The sequence below is a fragment of the Numenius arquata genome, chromosome 5 (genome assembly GCF_964106895.1).
Source record: "Numenius arquata chromosome 5, bNumArq3.hap1.1, whole genome shotgun sequence".
Classification (NCBI taxonomy): Eukaryota; Metazoa; Chordata; class Aves; order Charadriiformes; family Scolopacidae; genus Numenius; species Numenius arquata.
In genome coordinates, this window is record NC_133580.1 from 57,844,048 (window position 1) to 57,863,295 (window position 19,248).

At 36.4% G+C, this 19,248-nt stretch overlaps 1 protein-coding gene across 1 annotated transcript in view; it reads right to left on the reverse strand.

Annotated features, from left to right (window-relative positions):
* The window catches only part of KIAA0232 (KIAA0232 ortholog), a 71,703-nt gene that overhangs the window by 23,499 nt on the left and 28,956 nt on the right, over positions 1–19,248 (reverse strand). Inside the window, exons 3-4 of the mRNA XM_074148270.1 lie at positions 12,927–13,064; positions 394–460 (exon numbers count right to left, since the gene is read on the reverse strand). Of these exons, the coding sequence (XP_074004371.1) occupies positions 394–460; positions 12,927–13,064 (205 nt within the window). The remainder of the gene's footprint in view (positions 1–393; positions 461–12,926; positions 13,065–19,248) is intronic.

The window sequence follows — 19,248 nt, forward strand, 5'->3', positions numbered from 1 at the left end:
AGTATCTAACAATTTTGAAGCCAACCTATTATTTGCAAATATCAATACACAAAAGGAAAAGAAACAAGCCTACTTTGACTTCTTTTTGTGGGGACAGGGGGGTCCTGCATATGGAATATTTAGTAAAAAAGCAGGCATAGCTGGATATGGACAGTTCTGTTTTCTCAAGGAAAATTCCATTTGTGAATGGCTATTTCCTAGGTAAACAAGGCATACTAGTACAGAATTGCTCAAACTATTTGAATGAAATTATACAGATGTATTTTAAAGTTGCATGGTCTGTATTAAAAGCCACTGAATTAACAGCCTGGTCCCCCAACCCCTCGACTCAGAATGTTACACAGTGGATAAATACACTATTTGGCCTCAAAAGTTTAAAAATTTATTCCTCACCTTGCTTACTCTGAAGGTCTTTCAGTCTGGAGCAAAGCTCCTCCACTAACGTTTCAATCCCAGAGCTCTGCACAACAATGGGCCAAGGGGTGGTGGTGGGGATAAGAAGGGGAGGAAAAAAAAAAAAAAGAAAACACAACTTACTGAACAGAACATTCATTTTATAGAACATCATTAATACAGTAAATATATCTTGGCAGGCATCTATTTCTCTTTTTGTGTGGTAACTACACATTAAAAAGCAACAAAAGTTATTACTAGGTATAAATCCATTATTATAAATACATTAACTGGAAGTCAAAATTATTCCATGAAACAGGTAGATACATTTACACAGAGATTTCAAACTCCAAGTCACAAGCATTATTGTATATCCAAGGTTTTGCAAACTATGCAGCATCACGTTTACTGCACTATATCACTTAGGATTTAGCGAAGTCTCAGGATAAATGTTCAAGAATCAACTGCTCACTACGATGCATTTTAAAAACCTAAGCCTGACCCTTTCGGTTGCACAATTTATACCTGTGAGAAACAGACTGTTAAAAACATACAGAGAATTAGGAGTGAAGGTGGAAAGGAGAACAGCATGAAGACGTGTATGTACAGGTGGCAGTGATGAAAAGGAAAGGCTATTACAGTATCTTCATGCAAAACTTACCCCATAGTTTTGTGAGTTTACAAGGCCCAGTTTTTCTTCCTTATAAACATTGTGTTGTTTGCTCAGGAGAGCAGAGGGAAAAATAAACTTCTTATTCCCTATAAGCCTCTATTTTTCTCCTTTATTTCCCCACATAAACCTTTTCCATACACTCAAGCTTCCTTTTAAATCCAATTTCAATGTTATTCTCACATGAGTTTTCTTCTGCTTTTACCACCTGCCTAGACTTGTGAGCAGCTCTAAAGAAAGCAGCAGCACCAGAACAGCAAAATGCTGAAAGATAAACACACACACACACAGTGACACAATACTGTCCCATGGGATAAAACCCCATACTATTGTAATGGAATAAAAGTTACACACCAGTCAGGGCTATACCAACCTACAGCCTTTCCTTTTGGAAGAAAAACTAGCTGAAAAACTAATATCCTACTGTGTGGATATTAGTGGTCTTATTATTTCGATGCTCTGGGATCACGTTTGGAGATAAACACTTTCTGTAACTGCAAAGAGAAGGCTAGAATCACAGCAAAACGTTGCAATCTGAACCAAGTGAAGAGGAAGCAAGAAGTCCCCTGCACACACCATACAGCTGGGAAGGGTAACCAGGGAGAGCTGTGCAGCTTCTCATACCCTCTATATCAACTCCAGTATCTCGTCCCCATCATACTTGGAGACAGAGACATGCAAACCTCCTACAATTTCACATGATCTTGTGCGCATATAGTTATGGAACACGCATTCTCTCCAACGGTAATACAGATCAAATATCAAGTTACAGAAATGCATAAAAAAAAAAAAAAAAAAAGAGTTTGATTTGCTGTGTCACCGTGCTGGTATAAAGACTTCATTTTTCCAAGATCTAAGAGTTTCTTCTCTCTCCTGATTACTGGCCAGAAATTGCTGAGAAATGTGAATATATGTTGCTAAAGCACAAGAACATATTATGGAAAAGGGAATACTAATTTATACAGTGAAACTAGTTTGTTTAATTCTCTGTCAGAAACACACGCTTGAAAAATCATATACTGAAGCAATGACTTATATGCTAACTTCTAAATTTTAATTATTTGCAGTCAAGTGAGAAAGCAATTTTCTATTCCTAACTGCATTGCTGCACTGAAGTGCTAAATATAAACCTTTATGCCACATACTTAACTGAGGATGACTTAGCAATATTAAACTTCAGAAGGCATCTTCTCTATCAGTAAATTTCCCAACATAAATTAAATTGGTCAGAAAGAACCAAGCAGACAGTAACATGGACAAACTTATGTAGTTGGAATAAGTCACTTTATGCCTATACCCCTCCTGACTCCCCCCTACTACCCCAAAAGGGCAACAGAGGAGGAGCCGGCCTTGTTTTTGCTAAGCTCTCCCAACTGCCTCGTCAAAAGGACACCTGTAGCAAATACTCAAAATATAAGGAATACAGATATATAGATTCACTTCCTTAATTATAACATCATGAAAAAAAAACAAACAAACAAAAAACCCCCCCAACCCGGCAATAATATGCTCACCATTACACCGAAGAAGTGAAAAGTTTTGGAATCAAACGCTTCATTTCCTCCTGTACCATGAAACTAATACTTGAGTCAGCTGACAGGCTGCTGCCGTCCTGCACAGCGCACTCAGGGAGCCAGCGCTAGCGTTAAAATAAAATAAAAAAAAAAGGGGGGGGGGGGGGGGGGGGGGGGGAGAAGCTACTGTGCAGAATGCCAAGACTCTAGAGACCATTTGCTCAACCTCGTACTGCGGTATATAAAAACTAGCTGCAGACCAAATGTAACGAATGCCTCGGCAATTATTTCGTATATGACAGTGTTGTTCTCTGAAGATCAGATTTAATTACCGTATTTTTTCATTGTTTAAGTTAATGCACTGTACTTGCACCAACCCAAATGCCAGAAAGTAAGATATTCCAGGCACCGGCTTGGTTCAATAGGACACAATCAGTTAACGAAATTAGGGGATCTGCCTGAACTGCTTTGCTTATGTTCAAATTTAAAAACAGTCCCCAAATAGACCAAATACTGGAGTACCTTAAAAACATCTTTCAACATGGAAATGCCTAATTATAATTGCTTTTGTAATTCCAACACAAAAGGTTTAAATCTCATGTTTATCTGTAAGATTATTTAAACTACTGACCCAGATTTCTAATAACCTTTTTCTCTCATTCAAACTACAAAGGGCAGCACGTCATTTTTTTAATTCATATTTTTCATTTCGCACAACAGAACTTCCTCCACAACGAAAAGACATTTTATTCCGTTTTACCGTTTCCAACGTATTTCTATTTCCTTCCCCTGCTTTAACTCACATCCAGTTCCATCAGATGTTGTTCTTTTTGGCTTTTCATCAGCTGGCCGAAGCAAGGGAAGGATTACGTAAAGGATAGGTGTTATGTTACTGGCAGAGCAGTGACCGTGCTAACAGATAAATTAAGCTTCTGAACTCACCCAACACGAACAGCCAACCTGACCGCTGGAGTTACACCACTCTAATAGCCAGTGTCCTGCTTACTGACCAACACGATTCTATTCAGAGCCAAATTAATGTAGCTCTGTGTAATGAGGAACGAGAGCAATTTAAAAAAACAGCAAAGCTCACACATATTTTTATAGATGTGTAATGTCAAATCTTAAATCAAAGATCTTAAGTCAGAGATGAGAAATGGTAACTCTTCAGCTTAAAGCAATCCAATTGCTTTTGTACGTACATTCACACCCCTGTATAGCTGCAGATGTTCCCAGAAGATATTAAATCTATATGTTTAGTTGCTCCTGAAATATTTTTATAAGTTTTAAATAATCAGTTTAATCAATTGTGAACCACAGAAACAAAACAATATTGAAGTACACCAAATTCAAATCCACTAAAAGTGTTGCCTGTGTTAACAGTGGGCACTGGCTTTATGTTCTGAGTAAGAAGCTGTGAAACAGATCCTCTCAGATGCTCGGCAAATCACTTTAATTCTTGTTGACATTCATCCCTGCTAGTAGGTTACTTCTGAATGTTGCAAACAAGCACTGCGCAGTCACCATCCAGGAGATTTAATAAGTTTTTCCTGAATTTGATCACAAATGTTCATGCACCGCTCTTACTTCACGTAGTCATTCCATGGCACTGAGGATAGGACTGGTCAGCAAAATTTTTTGTTTTCACTGATCTTTCACCCCTTCCCATCACCCAGTAACAATGTCTAATTACGGCTCTCATGTACTTCCATCCAAAAACTGCCATGTCAATGTATACGTTGTTCTGTAGATCTGCACATATGCAATAGCCAAAAATTCTTTGACAAAAAAAGGAAAACAAAGCTGTGATAGCCAGTATTTAGAATGAGTTTCCACATCTGACCTACCATAAGTATACACACAGAAACTGAAACATTCCATCAGATTATACAACTCAAAGGGAATGGTTGGTTTTAGGGGATTTGGGGGGTTCTTTTTTTTTTTCCATCTAGCCTAAGGTAAGATAATAGGTTTCCTCCAGAAGGTTTGAACTATGTACTCTAAATATCTACTAAATATGGCTTGTTACTTCAGGCCTGTAAAGTATAAGGAAATTTCCTTGATCCTCTTTAAGCATTTTAAAAAGACAAAAGCATTACACTTCATTTTACTTTTACAATTATAATAATCACTCATTTGCTTTTAGGTTTTTGAGGGCTTACTAGCTTACACTTCTAAAACAAATCTTCATTTCTCTTTACCAGACACACAGAATTGTTTAGCTTAGAAAGAACCTCTGGAGGTCATCTAGTGCAAACCCCTGCTGAAGCAGGATCAGCTAGAGCAGAATACAGGCACTCCTTTCACAGAATACACGTTCAAACAATCTAGAAGTTTAAGTAAATCAATATGTACACAGTTTCAAATAATTCTTTTAACAGGTCATAGGACTCTCCAGACAGAGATGGAACTCTGACTGTAGTGTACACCAGGACTGTTTTCTTGGCGTGGTAGCTGTTCTGTATGAATCAGCTGTTACACCACGTGAACTGAGTAAGGCACAAAATGTGATGCATTGCAACCACACATCTATTTCTATATTTTGTAGGATGATGAGAGCTAGATAAAAGTCTAGGTTTTCATTTTCTAACATTCTGATACAGTATAATTCATCCGGTTACACGTACTCTCAAAAGAGGTGCTCAAGAGATAGAAAGATCAAAAAAAAAGGACTAAAAAAACCAACAACTAACCACAAGATCATCACTAAATAAATAAGTGAATGGATAAATAAATAAATCAATCCACCAAAACAGCAGCCTGCCTGGGGTGTTCAATCCAGGTAGAGTTCAAAGAAATAAAACATGGTTCCCATTTTCATTATGGGATTTTCCTTCAGTATAAGGTGGCTGAAACTAAGAAACATTTAGAGTATATGTGTGTACACAACACCTTTTGGACCCTTCAGTAGTGAGAACATAATTAAATCTTTATCTTTTCACTTGAATACATAATGATTTACAACAAAGACATTGGACCAGTCAGAAAAACATATTATTTTTATTAACTTTACTTTAGGGGCTCACCAATACTTGATCCAAGTAAACTTCAATAGATGTGTAACCTTAGAATATTGATTTCCAAGCAGACAAACCAACTTAATATCACAAAAATGCAATATCAAGCAATGTAAGCGAGAGAAACTTTTCTCATGGGAGAAACTTTTAAAAGCGTGTTCCCACCAATTATGCAAAAGCTATTGTCTGCATCAAGTGAAATGCAGAGGGGTCACTTACAATGTCCTGAGCAGACATTCTGCTACATTCACTGTCAAGCACTCATTTAACTTTTGCTGGTTTGATGTAAACTGAGAAACAAATGCCCCCCCCAGTTATAAAGCAACTTCTGTGTAGACTAAACTCCCACAAAGAACTTCTCCAGTTCAGTATAAATGTTTTCTACATCAAGAAAGCTCATACAAAAATTGGAATAATTAAAAATTTTGTCAACTTCCATTACGCTTACTATTACGCTCAGGGTAGCAGCTTCAGTAACCTGACGAATCAGATGTGTGGTACTATGAATATCTATTTAAATGCCGAAGTCATAAGGAAAAAGGAATCAATTTATTGTAATTATTTTACTCTCTAATGGTTACCTTGGCAAGACAAATTAATTTCCATTTTCTATATGGTATCTTAAATTATAAAACACAGGGTAATATAGTTTGCCAAACTCAATGCCACATAGCTTGCTTAGTATATGAATGGAGAAAGAAGGAAACTTTTGAAGCCAGTGGATATGATAATAGAGAGCCAATACAAATTCTCTTAAACCAATACAAATTAAATTATTGTAGAAAAACAATGACTGGTTGGAAATAATAAAACCCTGTGGTGCCTTCTGACAGAAGCTGAGTGACATCAGTCCTAGCTCCATTTTATTTTTCAAAACATATGTCTTGTTTAAAATTCTTCTTAGCTTCTGATTTAATTTTAAAATCCTTTCCTAAACAATGTTGAGTGTTCTAGAGAGACATAGTATATCCCTTTCCAGAAGGCCAGCTGCATACAACCCAGAAAGAAGGTAATATTCACTGATTTTGTGAAGTGTTTTGGGATTTCCTGGAAAAAAAATTCTGAACAATCATCCTCGGACACACAGAAACGCTTACAACTTAAGTTGGTCAGGATATATGCTTCAAGAAGCATTACGGTTGTTTCAGAACCTTAACTCAATTTTTTTGCTTTAATAAACACGGACTTTTCAACAGCAACTTCAGCATTTAATCTTTCTGATTTATTAAGATGGCTTTTACACAACTTGCTTCATTTTATGATTTTCTTTATCTTTGCATTAACAGTTGTCATCCCAGCACTTGGTTAGTCTCCTTACACAGCTTTTTGACTAATGTTTTTCACTTATTTTTAAAAAAGTCAAAAGAATATTGGGCACTTCCTTTATACATCTTTTGTTTGTGTCACTTCTAGTTATATGAAGACGTTTAAGTTAAATCACTTAGCAAACCATCTAATATTTACTAGCTGATTCCCTGGTACCCCAGCATAGTAGTCACAGTGTATTACCTAACTGATACTGGCTTACATCAGAGAAACAGAGAACAGGAGAAATAAACCAGTGATTAAAATGAATTTTTAATGATCTAGTTAATCTGGCATCCTACATAAGGAGGAAAGAAACACAGCCCCGGGCTCCACAAGTCCTTTCACCTCAGCTCTCGCACAAGGCTATTGCCAAAGTGCAAGACAGTCTATGTGTTAGTGCCTTGGTCTCACTGGCACACAGATACCGCAATCCTTGGAGACTACAATAGTTGGCTGGAGTAACCCATCAATAAAAATATGCTTAGACACGGAATCATAACCAACTGATTAATTTGGCCTCATTAGGAGCTTATTTCTTCAAATACAGTTTACGTGCAGAATTGTACTAACTGTGTGGAAAGCTTGATGGTTCTGCACTTAGAGGAAGAAAGATGACAAATGCTAACTAATTTTCAATAGAACCTCATTTTAGACACACCTCAAATTTGTGCTGAAAGCCAGGTACCATTTCAAATTTTCTACAACACTGTTCACTAAAGCCACACTTGTTCCCTTAAGTGCTTGCATATGATAATACATATATCAGAAGGATCATATTCCCTCCTCATAATTCAAGTAAAGCCACTGCTGCAAATAACAGCATGGCCCCACCTGACCACCTTTCAAAGAAATTACCGTTATGAAGTTTCACCAATTATGTTTCAGCGTTACCTCCAAGCAGTAACCTCTTAGAACAGTAGGATGGAAGGCACTGTTTGCTTTTGTCAAATACATTAGAGTAGTGCTCTTTCAAAATTCATTACGGAATCTATCAACCGAGACTAAATCTTACTTTGACATGATGTACACTGTTTCGTGTGGCAATTCGCAGAGGCTGAGAGCCTGGTTAGTTCGGAAATGGACCACGCTGCCTGAACCCCATTAGGACATGCCTTGAGAGATCAGCCGCGTTAGACACTAGCAGCGTCTCAGTATGTGCTGTGGAATAGCTTAGGTGAAGTGGCCATCTATAGGCAGAGAAGGAAAGGGGCTAGGAAATCTAGTTTCACCAGCACAAATAACATATGAAGCAGTCTCCTTTGCTTATTCTTAAAATGTCCTCATACACTTCAGCAGAACAAAGATACACCGATTGCTTTAACTGAAACTCTAGCACCATCTTGGTGTGGAATTTCATATGTAATACCACAAGTGTTCCGTGAATGAACTATATCTATTATATAGGAACTGCAATAGTAGCTGAAACCCTGCTTGCTCTATTGAGCGATGCAACCTTTAGCAGAAAACTAGTCAGTTAAAAGGTAATTAAGTTCAGATTAATGACCAATGGACAGGCAACATGAGTAATTTCAATATTATTAGTAGGAAATATACCTACTAAAAAGTCTTACATGTATCGGTCTCAACAAGTAAATTCTACTTCCAATCTTGCTCTGACAGTATCCACCTTGCAAAATTACAACACAGGTGAATTTCTAAACTCTTACATTTTTTTCCTAATCTTCTGAGTCTCAAAGATACTGTCTTGCTACTGACAAGTTTCATTATTGAAATCCAAAATAATTCACAGACTTTCAGAATTAGCAGGCTTAAAAAATAAAAAAAAGGCATCTCAGAAACGATACATAAACAAATCGACCTTCTTAGTTTTAGGTGTATCAGACAGGAATTAAAAAAACAAAACAACACAAAAAAAACCCCAAACAACAACAACAAACCACTAACCAAAGAGAGTCATTTAATGCTGACAGAAACAGCTGTTTTCACTTAAAATTTGATGCAGTAATTTCAGGATAAAATTTCTTATTTTCCTCAAAGGACTTTTACATAAATACTCCCCAGTCCTAAACGGTTGGGGTTTTTTACCCAACATGTCATTAGAATGGATACTTTTACTTCGCTAGTTAATTGCAAAGCAATATTTTAACATTTCTTCTACAATTCAGCAGAATAAGAATTAAGATAAAGTCTCTATTCAAGGTCAATATTAACAAGCTTTTAAAAATTTGAACAATTCTTCAGCACATCTTTGAACAGCTACTTATACTCCATTCAAGTGTTCTGGAAAAAAAAACTTTAGAACTGCAGTAAGAACAGTAATTGATTACTACATTAAAGTACTTGTCTTAAGAGTTCTTCTCACCATCATTCTGTCTTCATTTTAGAAGTTGCAATGCACTTACATTTTCATCTGCAGCCAAAGATTCATACAAATAACGACTACTTGAGACACCAAAATTCTTGTCACACATAAACTACTGTCTTCAGAACATACCTACATTAACAATTTGCATTCTTACATATACCACATAGTATCTGTCAAAATCAGGCCACAAAAGGACTTAGTCCACAACATGCTTTGTCACTGTAAGACACAGTGATGTAGAGCGGTCAAAAGACTGCAGCTTCCCTGACTTGTCATACTCTGTAACTTAAGAAATGTTTTAGAAATAAACACTGAACCATAAGCTTTCTGAAGTCAAATGTTTGTTTTCTGCACCATAAAATTATAACTAGAATCTTGGATTTCTGTCTCAGCCTACTGTTTTACAGCATTACTCTTATTAAAAAAAGAGACAAAAAATTGAATTTAAAAAAAAAAAAAGCTACCAAATAAAGTACTCCCTAAGAATGAATTCTATTTAAAGGAAAAACCACAAGAGATAAGATTTCAAAATATTTATTTCAACCATCAAATGAAAGACTGACAACATAGTGTTTACTGTTATCAAGTCAATTTTAATCTAATCTATAGACTTCCTCTCCCCATCAAGCATATTTTTGAAATAATCACTTAATTTTAGGGTCTTTGATTACTAATAGGGGGGAGGAAGCAGGCTGCCTTCAATTTCTCAACACGTTACTTGTTTAAGTAATTAAATAGAAACATTAAAATTATGGTACTTGGCTCTCTGTCATCTTCTATGGGAGTTTAAAAAGATATTAACCCTAAATACCCTTTCATCCTCTGCACATTGCCCCCCCTTAAATAGATCAGGTTGCAGAATACTAAAATCTTCATTAAATTGTCTCCCCTTTTTTTTTTTTCCATCTGTGTGTGTGCGTGCACAGGTTTACATACTCTGTCTACAGACACACACAGGGTAATCATTCTAACCATTTCAATTTAATACAATTTGACTTAAATATACTTAAGTTTAAATACACTAAGACTTCTGTCAATTACTCCTAGTAATGGAGTTACCTCAACCTTGCCTGCTTTGCTCCAATGCTAAGGTTGAAAGAAGAGGTAAGACTGGAAGAGCAAGAGTTCCATATCCACATGAGGACACTGGTATTTCCATATCCACCTACTTTGAAAAAAGTATCACAGAAGAATAGCAAAACTATAAGCAAGCTTATACTGCCCACACGTACTACTGCCAGACCCCTTGCAAGAAGAAAAACCTGTGAGAACAAAGCTGCTAATTGACACATTTATGCATATCCCCATGAGCACATCCAACTTCTACCTATTTGACAAAAAAAATATAAAAATCTCTACAGGTAAACATTTTCAGATGATTCAGAAAACAATTTTTTTAAAAAAATCAAGTGGCACTAGAAAAAAAGTATTTATTTCCATCTCAATAGTTTTTATAAATGCTCCTCACAGACACCACTAATCATCAATTTTGGCTACAATTAACAGAGTATTTTTATCTTTTTGTAGAGATGAAATCATGAACATTGCATGGGACAGCTTGAATGCCTCAGCAGATATAGTATTGTAACACTATGTTTCATAGTCCCAAACCTACTGATTATTCCCATCAGCTAAGCACACGAACATAAGTACTGAAACCAGCCAACATAGGAAGTGTATTTCAGAAATCAGCAGAAAGAAAAGATACCTTACAAGTTACTTGAAGCATCACTAGCACCAAAGCAGGATCACCCTTTCCCCCAGCCCCACGGGAAAAAAATAAAATAAATCCATATTTCTCTCTTATGCAATACAAGTGTTAAACTACCTACAGAACAGCTTTAAGTAACAACTCTTTTAAAAAACAGTTTAAAGGTTCCACCCCCTGTTTGAAAATACATTAAAGAAATTATAACCTACAATTTGCTTAAAGACCACAAATGTGCAAGCTGGAGGGTCTAGGCAAGCAAGAGAAGTCAAAATAGCCCCGAAATAATGCAGGTCTATAGGTTGTAGATTTTTACTGTTCAACATTAACCTATAATCTGACAATGTGGCAGGAGTCAAAGGAGGAAGTTACTTGTTCAACCTTTCAGATCCCCCATCTTTTTATTCTTTCAGAACTCTAGTTGAAGGGTTTCTTCCCTTTTGTTTTAGATTACACAAACTTTCAAGTGGATGTAGACCAGGGATTATTAATAAATTTACCTTCTTTTCAACTGGATTTCTCTATATGCTATACATTTAGTTTTAAGTGATGCTCCTTGATTTTCAGTGTGTGAAGATGCATCAAGAGAGTAATTTCTAAAACTAAAAATCGATAATTAGTATTATCTGTGGTCTGCATATGAGACTATTACTTATTGTTGTTCATAAAAGGAGTATATAAATATAGTCATATCCTGAAGAAAGACATTACTTCTTACAGTTATTTCTTCATATTTGCTTCATATTTAAATTGACTTTTACGGTAGACAGAGTGCTGACCTCAATATTCTGTAACTACGAACTAATTACCAACAAAATTATATTTTGGATCATTTTGTTAGGATACTAAGTAATGGGAAAATGGGAATTCAGAAAACTCCCAATTAATCAACTAGCACTTTAGTAGATGAACAAATGCTCACGTAGCTTCACAAACGGTAAAGCAGTATACGATGGCAATGCTGCTGAAGGTGGTGGTGGTGGGAATAACCACACCAATCAACCTGACCTTCTTCACTATTCTTGGCCACACACCTTCCCCGCTCTTGCTGGCACCAGTGTCTGTGCTACAAATCTGACCAGGAAACCTCTCTGGGTTAACATTTCCTCCACCCCAACCAGGTTAATCTCAGGAAACTGATTCACTTTCCCAATCCAGTTCTACCCACAAGCACACAAATGCTTGTGCAAGCCCCAGCTGTGACTAGGCAGCTGTATGAAGCAATAATGCAACCAGGCTGCATAGGCGGGGTAGTTTCTTACATTGGTGACAGATCAGAGTTATTTGTAGTTCTGTAAACTAAAAGATAGACTCATTTCTGCTGTCTGAAAAATCTCCCTGGAGAGCTTTCCTTGACCTGTACTATAGATTATTTTCTCTTAAACGTTTCCTTTGACGGTCTCTCCCTTTCTCCATGTTTCCATTGAGCTACATGGTATCTGCTGCCTCTGGTATGTATCTTATTTCAACCTGTTGCCTTCACCTCTCCTCACCTTCTCCAGTCACTGCACGTCAACTCCACTTCCACTTGATGTAATCTGCAAAGCGAGCATTTGCAACTATACATTGCATTTTATTTAGCAATTCTGGATTACACATACCGCATGCTCAAAGCGAGATGGCTTTCTGCCCAAATATGCTATTCCTTGTTGCTCGCACACCATACAAAGTAAATTAGAATTTTAAGAAATATCTTTATGCAAAGCTTTGTGGTAATTTCAACACAAACCGGTGCATTGCAACTGTCCCCGACAAGAACAGATGAGGGTTTACAGAAAGGAAAGCATGACACTACATAGTACAGAATCTTTTGTGAAATCCTGCAGCCATACACAGATTTCATAACTTCCTAAAGAAAAATAAAGAACTCTCAGAGAACTCTTGGGGAATTGGCATTTTAAGAATTAAAAGATAAGCATCACAAGCTAAATATATCTAACACAGAGAAAGGCATGAAGTCTTAAGACACTATTAAGTAGTCCAAACTTACTTCATCAGAAGCAGAGCGAAGACACTGGACAGCAGCCTGTTTTTTCATTTCCTCTAGTGTTAGATCAGAGCACTTTTTCTTACTCTTTCCCCATTTCTTGTAAGCTCCCTTTTCCCAGCCCAGGAAGATGTCATTCTCCTAAAATTGAAACAAAGAAATTACATTATTTGAAATACATTAATATCTCAGTACTATAGCAGAACAGGACTACAAATAACATACTGTTCAAAATAAAAGCACATTAAAGATTAGTTTGATTACAGAAAACTTGCACTTACTATTCAGAAAAGCACATATATTTCTCTCAGGACATGGAGGCAACTCACACTTCACTGTAATATTTTCCAATTGCAAAGCATATCCATAAAGATAATTTTATGGCCAACTTATGGTTGAAGATATTACTGTAATTTACACAAAATATGTTAGAGAGTTTCACTGATCTCTGAAATAATAAGGATGAAAAGCGAGTAGTTCAGTTAGAATCAAACTTAAAAGAAAGCTAAACAAGCCGAAAGAAGAAAATGCAACACTAGATCCCAAAGCGTAAAACTCAGTCTCACAATGAACTTCATTACAACTAGAGATAGCAGCGTCTATCTTAAAATGAACCTCAACTAGTTTCAGAAGAAAATTAGATACTGCCAGGTGGGTGGGTGGGTGTTGTGAGGGGGCGAATGGATTCCCATACATGCAAGAACGTTTAATTAAGAACAATAAAATCAAAGAAGAATGCTATCACATTACATGTAATCATCTGAAGAAACATAGCATCTGTTTTGTATTGCTTTTCAGAATTTATGAAATTTATTTTCAGACTTGCTTGTTCTTCACTGTCCATTTACATATATACATGTGATTTCCCATGTTCATCTCATTAAAGAAATTTTTTGGCTACCAGGAAAATAATCTTTAACGTCTTTTAATGTATGCTTGTCTAAATCATCTTCTTCAGAGAGATCCACAAACACCTGATGCTTTTCAACATACCTGTTTCAATCTTTTCAACCTATGTTACCGCTTCTAATGAAATCCAGGCTAAGGCCTACCCTCATTTAAAATAACTCTCAATTCCCCATGGCTTCAAAATGAAGTAAAAACAAGTTGTCAGCGGAACTAGTTGTCTCTGTGCAACCAAATAAGACGGGGAGAGAAAAGGGGGTGGAGAGGGACCAATCACCTTCAGAAGCAGCCATTGAAATGGCTGCTGTTCATGATTATCCATGACCGAGTCCTTCAGGAAAGAGTAGAGAATTTGTTAGATTTATTTCTCAAAGTCTTATTTGATCACCAAAACTGGAGAAATGGATTTAGTTCTGAAAGAACAAAAAGCTACCAGTCACTCTGTTTTTCCTTACACTTGTGCAAGATGCCAGGGACTCATTTAAAACAAGAAATTTAATCAGGCTACTGTTCTGTTATTAGAAGGACTAACAGAAAGAAAGAATAGAAAAACATAAGAAAACCAAAATTCTCAGAAAATAGGTTCAACAGACTGCGCACATCTACACTCCATTTTTAGAAAAACAAATTCCAAAGTATTTTCCAAAATTGTAGTTCATATATTTCTTTATATACAATGAGGCTGTAGAACTCTCTAACTCTTCCCAATATCCATGTGAAAGTATACAAAACTGTTGAGACCCACCTACTCCCCCACCGGTTTCCAAAGCCTGTTCTCATCCACGTGGGCACAGTTACAAATGAAAACACACATATCCACTTGCAATACGTTACTCACAACGAAAATCCAGGCACAGCAGCAAATGTGCATTGGGTTAACTTCATTTATTTTGCTTTTAGGTGGAAAGTTGATTAAGGCAACATCTACACTAGGAAAACATTACCAAAATGCTATGTATTGAAAATGAAATGCTTCGTTTTATCTACGCCAAAGCAGCTTAGCTTTGTACTGGTATATTAAAGCTAACCTCTGCAAGAGTAGCTTTACTAGCCATATATGCTAGCAGGAAGAACCTTCATGCTTACGAAAATTTGTAAAGCATTTCATGCAGCTCTCCACACACGTAATTTGAAATAAAGTTGACCTTGTCTATAAACTTCGACACTTCAATTTTTAAAAATTTAATGCTTGAGACAAGTACCCGATTTTTTAAACGGAGTCCCACCACAGAGCTGTGTGTATCACAGTCTCGTCCCTCCTCCCAGAGCGAGCACGTTGTTCCCGCGTGCTGGGAACACCACGGCTCATCTTGTAGAGCGCAGTGATTGAGGACAGAGCTTCAGTAGAATCCTCTCCTCCTTTCTATCCCTTTAGACAATACACAGAATATTTGTTTCTGAACATATGGTTTCTAGTCACACCTGGCTGCTAGGGTTTCACACTGCCATTTTAAGTTTTAAAGGGAAAAAAAAAAATGTTGAAAACTTCAGTTTTTGAATTTTTTTTTCCTGGACAAACTTGCTAATTTTTTAGCCTCAGGTTTTACAAGATTAACAAACACCATGGATTACAACTATTCCACATAAAATTTTGAAGTTTAAAATCCTCATGTAAACTACAATATTTATCAGTACTATCCGTGTATTTGATATATCCTACATTTATTGAGGACCTTGCACTTTCTGCACACAAATGAAACACCACACCCATAAAACACTACAGATCAGTGAAGAAAAAAAAGTCCTCATGCAATTCTTGTTTTATAATCTATTAGAGCCACTCTGAATCAGTTACCAAAAAAAAAAAAAAAAGAAGAAAAAAAGAATTACAGTAGAACAGCTAAGAAACAAGAAAATGTATTTCCTGGAGAGTGAGTTTGCCGAAGTTGAAGTATGACACACAAACCAAGTGGAATTCTGCTTTTACAATGACTAAATTAATTTTTTTAAAAAAAGACAATCCAGTAGTTTCAAATGGTTTAAATTAATTCCACTACCCCCGCCCTGCCTCCAGTGGTCAGGAGCCTGCTAGTAGGTTTATCCCTTAGACTGGAAAATATTAAGTCCATGACAAACAGGAAAGAAAGCACTTCAACCAAACATTTTGTATCCACGAAGGCAACTAAGCTAGTTGCTGCACATGGAAAGAATCACTAAGGACTTCTTTTCAGCTACTAGATGCCTTCATTTACCTTTGCTTCCTAACAAAACTAGAGATCATACGATAATGCTCGTTTTAATGCAAGAACTCTACCATATCTTAGAATTTTCACAATTCTGTTCAGTGGTCACTGAACGTTTCATAAAAGCAATGCCACCCCAAACTTAGAGACTTAAACAGTCTGCATACACACAGAAGAAAAACTGAAATCTGGCTTACAAAATTCGAATATTTAAACCAGAGTACCATTAATTAGATTTTTAAGGGATAACCACCTAATATTAAATAAACATCAACAGCAAGCCAAGGCCATCTGGATATTGGAAAAATTCAAGTTTGAATATCTGAACTGCTATTTAAACACGTATTATTCAGAGTTCTCCTGTACTGACCTACTACATAACTAGATAATTTCATATTAGAGATTTTTAATTTTACAGACACTGAAAGTACAAAGTTTCATGACAAGAATAACTTAAGAACCATAAATGTACCAAAGAAGTGTTGCTAAAGTATCTATATTCTTTATGCTAATGCTGCCTCAAGAAATGCAGTATTGGATTGTATTTGGAGTGCTTAATTCAATCCTGAATTAATATAGAGGTGCAAATTTTAGGAAGAGATTTCTAAATTGTTTTTTCCTGCTCTACTACGCAAAACCAGAAATTCCACTGCTTCCCTCCACATTACCAAGAAACTGGAGAAGCAAACGAAAAGCAAGTTTGATAGTGATTCTTCTAACTTTCATTTGTTAGAAAGATAATGAAGAAAAATCTATTCTCAGTAAGAGAACAAACGTGACGCCTTGTGATAAGACTGAAAGAAAATTGTTTTGAAGCTCAGTCTACAGAAACGGAAAATCAGTGTAAAAAACATACTTCAAGAATCTTGCAGGAACTACCCATACTTCATAAAAGCTGGAATCTAGTTCACTGATGCAGAAACATTATATGACTCAAGGTCCCAGTTTCTATTCAAGTAAGTAAACAGACTTAAATTTTGTCTTATCAGCAGAACACACAGGAAAGGGATCAGATTTAATAACTTGATCAACAAACTCCCCAAATGAGGAAATCAAATCAGCAGAAAAACATGTTTTTAAAAATAAAATTTTTTTTTCTTAAAGCAAATTCAGGGAAAGTTATGGAATCTTATGATTCCATAAGATTCTCCCTGTGTAAATACGCTACAGATTGAATTAGATACACACGAAGATGAACAAATATAATCTATATCAAGTTTTCAGACAATGTATTGAACAACCATAATTATTGATGTGGCTGACATTTCTATTTCAAATTACATCTGAGACACTTTAGGGCAAGAATTTTCATTCCCTTAGAGAAGAGAATACTGAGTTAAAAAAATATCTGAATCAGAGAATTTTGAAGAACTCTTTTCTGAGCATTTTTGTTTCAGCACAAACCAGTTGCTATTCAAGCATATTATCAGCCTGGCATTTCTTGCTCTCATAACAGTTATAGCTGGTTAGCCAAAGGTGCTGCTTCAACAAGCAGGTTCTAGTAACAAGTTCATACAAAAATAAGAAGCATTCAATGTCAAATACAAAATAATCACACAGAGTCTCTTCCTTTAAGAGGATTCCAACTTTTTAAGAGGCATTCCAACTCAAAGAATGCCATCAAAACAAGTAGCCCAAACATCCAGATAAGATCATCTAATTTGAAAAAGGATTCCCCAAATTGTTAAGGTATGTAAGCAGAGTCCTCCAAGATTGAGTAATATGTGTGAACAATTTTTCCTTCTTATAATTCTCAGTTAATAGATATCTCCAAGGAAGGACAAGAAAATTACCTACAGTGTTTTTTTTTAAAGGGGCAAATGTTTGCCAAAGACTCAGTAGAACAGCTGATTGGTATTTTTGCCAGGAATAGTTTGGAGTTGTATGTCTACTGAATGGCTGACCAGTTCCTGCCCAGTACAGCACATAAAGATTGTTCTATCTGCTTGTTCCGAACTGGGGCGCTAGTCTGCAAGCTGTAGGAGAAACCTTTCTTCCAAAACTTCTTTCAAGATGCTCAAATGCTATTAAAGTAGATGATCAAATTACTGGATTGGCCAAAGAGAAAAACAGAATGAATGCTCATAAGGACAGAGTGAACGGTGAATACATGTGCCATCATTCCTTAGAAAGAACCTCAAAAACAAGAAAAGACAGATCACTTAAAACAACTGCTATACCAAGGTCATGGATTGTACAAGACACCCCGAAATGCTTCAACAGAACTACAGAATTTGCAGATCTTTGTCCTGCCTATGAGACAGAACAGTCTCAGCTCAAGCCAGCAGCATTCTCCAAGGGCACGCACATTCTCTCTCTCTCCCCAAATGCACCTAAAATAATTCCTGAATATCAACACGCAGTCCACAAAATTTCCCTGCTAAAGTCTATCATCAGTGTATCTTAAGTCAGCGACTGCTATCAAGGTTTGTAGTGAATAAATGAAAAAAAAAAAAAAAGACTACATAATCTGATATAATGAAAACCCAGGTAGTCCAGCAGTCCAGGTCTCTTCTGGCAGCAACAGTTTTTACAGTATTTATGTTTAATTAAATCCAATGTTTGCATAAACAGGTACAAACCATCGTGCACTGCAAAAAAATCTTTTCCAAAAACTTATTCAAAGAACTCCAAAAATCAACTCTTGAGATATTGGATAGACAGGAAATGGAAGAAAATAGCCATAAGTTATATGCAAAATGGAAGAGATGCTCACTAACTCTAGCGGGATCTCATAAGGGAGAAGTTGGGGAAAACGGCCACAAATTACACAGCCATTCAAAAAGCAGACTGTATAAATACCTTCAGTCATCTTCCCTGAAAAAATACTTTCCCTAAACTGAGATTCAGGAAGAACCCTCATGGATTGCTTAGAGCCACAGGGATATATACCTTTTCATACTAGCTTTTGCAAAAATTTTGATAGACATTGCATCCTTATAATTAATGAGAAAGGTCTAATGGGCCAGGATCAGCTCTGACATTCCTCACAGGCTGCCTCAGACTGAGACAGAGATAATGAGATGATACATATACAAGACAATTCAGAAGAAAACGTGAGAACAGTGGCACAAGCCTAGCTTATATTCTCCAAAAGACACACCACAAGAGGTTCAGCAGACAACCAGCAGGGAAGCACTCTTTCAGAGAGCGGCACAAGTTTTCTACATGTCAAAAGCCACCCTACCACGGAATGGAGGGAACTGGAAAATATTCTTTAATGTTAGATAATTACT